Here is a 1472-nt window from a genome sequence, read left to right as displayed (position 1 = left end):
TGACAGATGTTACTTTGTGAGATCTCTCTGATGCTTGATCCACTATTTACTTATTACATTCTTATTTGAGTTGAGTTAAATACTCGAATAAACGAGTAGGCTATGACATATGCCTTTCACTCCTTAAAGATTATGTTCATTAAGTCCATAAATGTTGCTGCTGCATTGGTCAATTCAAAAGCCATCACTAGAAATTCATAATTACTGTACCTAGTCTTGAAAGATGTCTTTGGTACATCCTCGGGTTTAATCTTCAATTGATGATACCCGGATCTTAAATCAATCTTAGAAAAATACTTTTGTCCTTTTAACTGATCAAACAAATCGTCAATTCGAGGTAACGGATACTTGTTCTTGATAGTAAGCTTTTTGAGCTCCCGATAGTCGATATCATGCTTTCATCCTTCTTCTTAACAAATTACACCGGTGCACCCAATGGAGATATACTAGGTCTAATAACTCCTTTTTCCAATAATTCTTGCAATTGCTTCGTTAATCCTTTCATTTCAAATGGCGTCATTCTGTACGAGGCTTTGGATACAAGTTCTGTTTCAGATGCTAAGTCGATTGTAAACTCAATTTCTCTATCTGAAGGAAATCTTGGTAACTTGTCTGGAAACACATCTAGAAACTCATTAAAAACTGGAATATCTTCAAGTTTCGCTGGGTACTGATTTCTATCTATAGCATAAGGGATATAATGCTCGTAACCTTGTCGTAGTAAGTTTTTAGCTTGAATCATCATTAAGAACTTCCTTACTTGCCTTTGACCTCCAAAGGTCAGTACTTTCTCATCCGACATCTTCAAAATTACTTTCTTATTACAACAGTCTATCTGAGCATCATGCTTAGGTAGCCAGTTCATTCCTAGAATAACATCAAATTCTCCTAACTTAAACGGTATCAAATCAGCACAAAACTTATTGCCATTAATCTCAATCTCACAATTGGTATACACTTGGTTAACAAATACACGTTCTTAATTTTCGAATTCTATAGTCATTATCTCATTTAACAATTCGACCGACAAATTCAACTTATCAACAAAATCTTGAAAAATAAACGATCGAGTTGCTCACGAATCTACTAATACTTTAGCACATAAAGAATTTACAGTAAGCGTACCTTCCACCACATCAGTGTCCTGAATAGCATCCTTCAAAGATATATCATAAAATCTAGCTCTTGGAGGTTCATTCATTATCGGAGTAGATCATATAATTGTCAGCGCATTACTGACTAGGGCTGGTGTTTTACAATCCTTTGCTATATGTCCTGGTTTCCTATACTTAAAATAGGTAAATCCAATTGTTGTAACCTTGCTTACTTGATTCCTGGTAGGTTGATCCTTGTTTGCTGGCTCTCTGTCTGGTTAATTATGGCACTCCCTTGAATAGTGCCCCTTTTTGTTACAACTACAACATACAACATTCAAATTATTAAACTCCTTTGTGTTTCTTTCCACATACCTG

General features: G+C 35.2%; 1 protein-coding gene across 1 annotated transcript; it reads right to left on the bottom strand.

Annotated features, from left to right (window-relative positions):
* Positions 1-418: 418 nt before the first annotated feature.
* Positions 419-1201, bottom strand: LOC141685273 (uncharacterized). The gene is made up of 2 exons (XM_074490385.1): positions 1126-1201; positions 419-867 (listed from the first exon to the last, which is right to left on the bottom strand). The coding sequence occupies exons 1-2, from the start codon at positions 1199-1201 to the stop codon at positions 419-421; spliced, it is 525 nt and encodes a 174-aa protein (XP_074346486.1).
* Positions 1202-1472: the final 271 nt, after the last annotated feature.

Source organism: Apium graveolens, chromosome 9 (assembly GCF_009905375.1).
Source record: "Apium graveolens cultivar Ventura chromosome 9, ASM990537v1, whole genome shotgun sequence".
Taxonomy (NCBI): domain Eukaryota; kingdom Viridiplantae; phylum Streptophyta; class Magnoliopsida; order Apiales; family Apiaceae; genus Apium; species Apium graveolens.
This window is presented reverse-complemented; position numbering and strand designations above follow the sequence as displayed.

Bases quoted from the DNA above. Each gene is read 5' to 3' on its own strand.
- LOC141685273 (XM_074490385.1), bottom strand. From the start codon at position 1,201: ATGAATGAACCTCCAAGAGCTAGATTTTATGATATATCTTTGAAGGAT. The intron at 868-1,125 runs GTACGCTTACTG...ATGTTATTCTAG, and splicing joins GGACACTGATGTGGTGGAAG to GAATGAACTGGCTACCTAAG.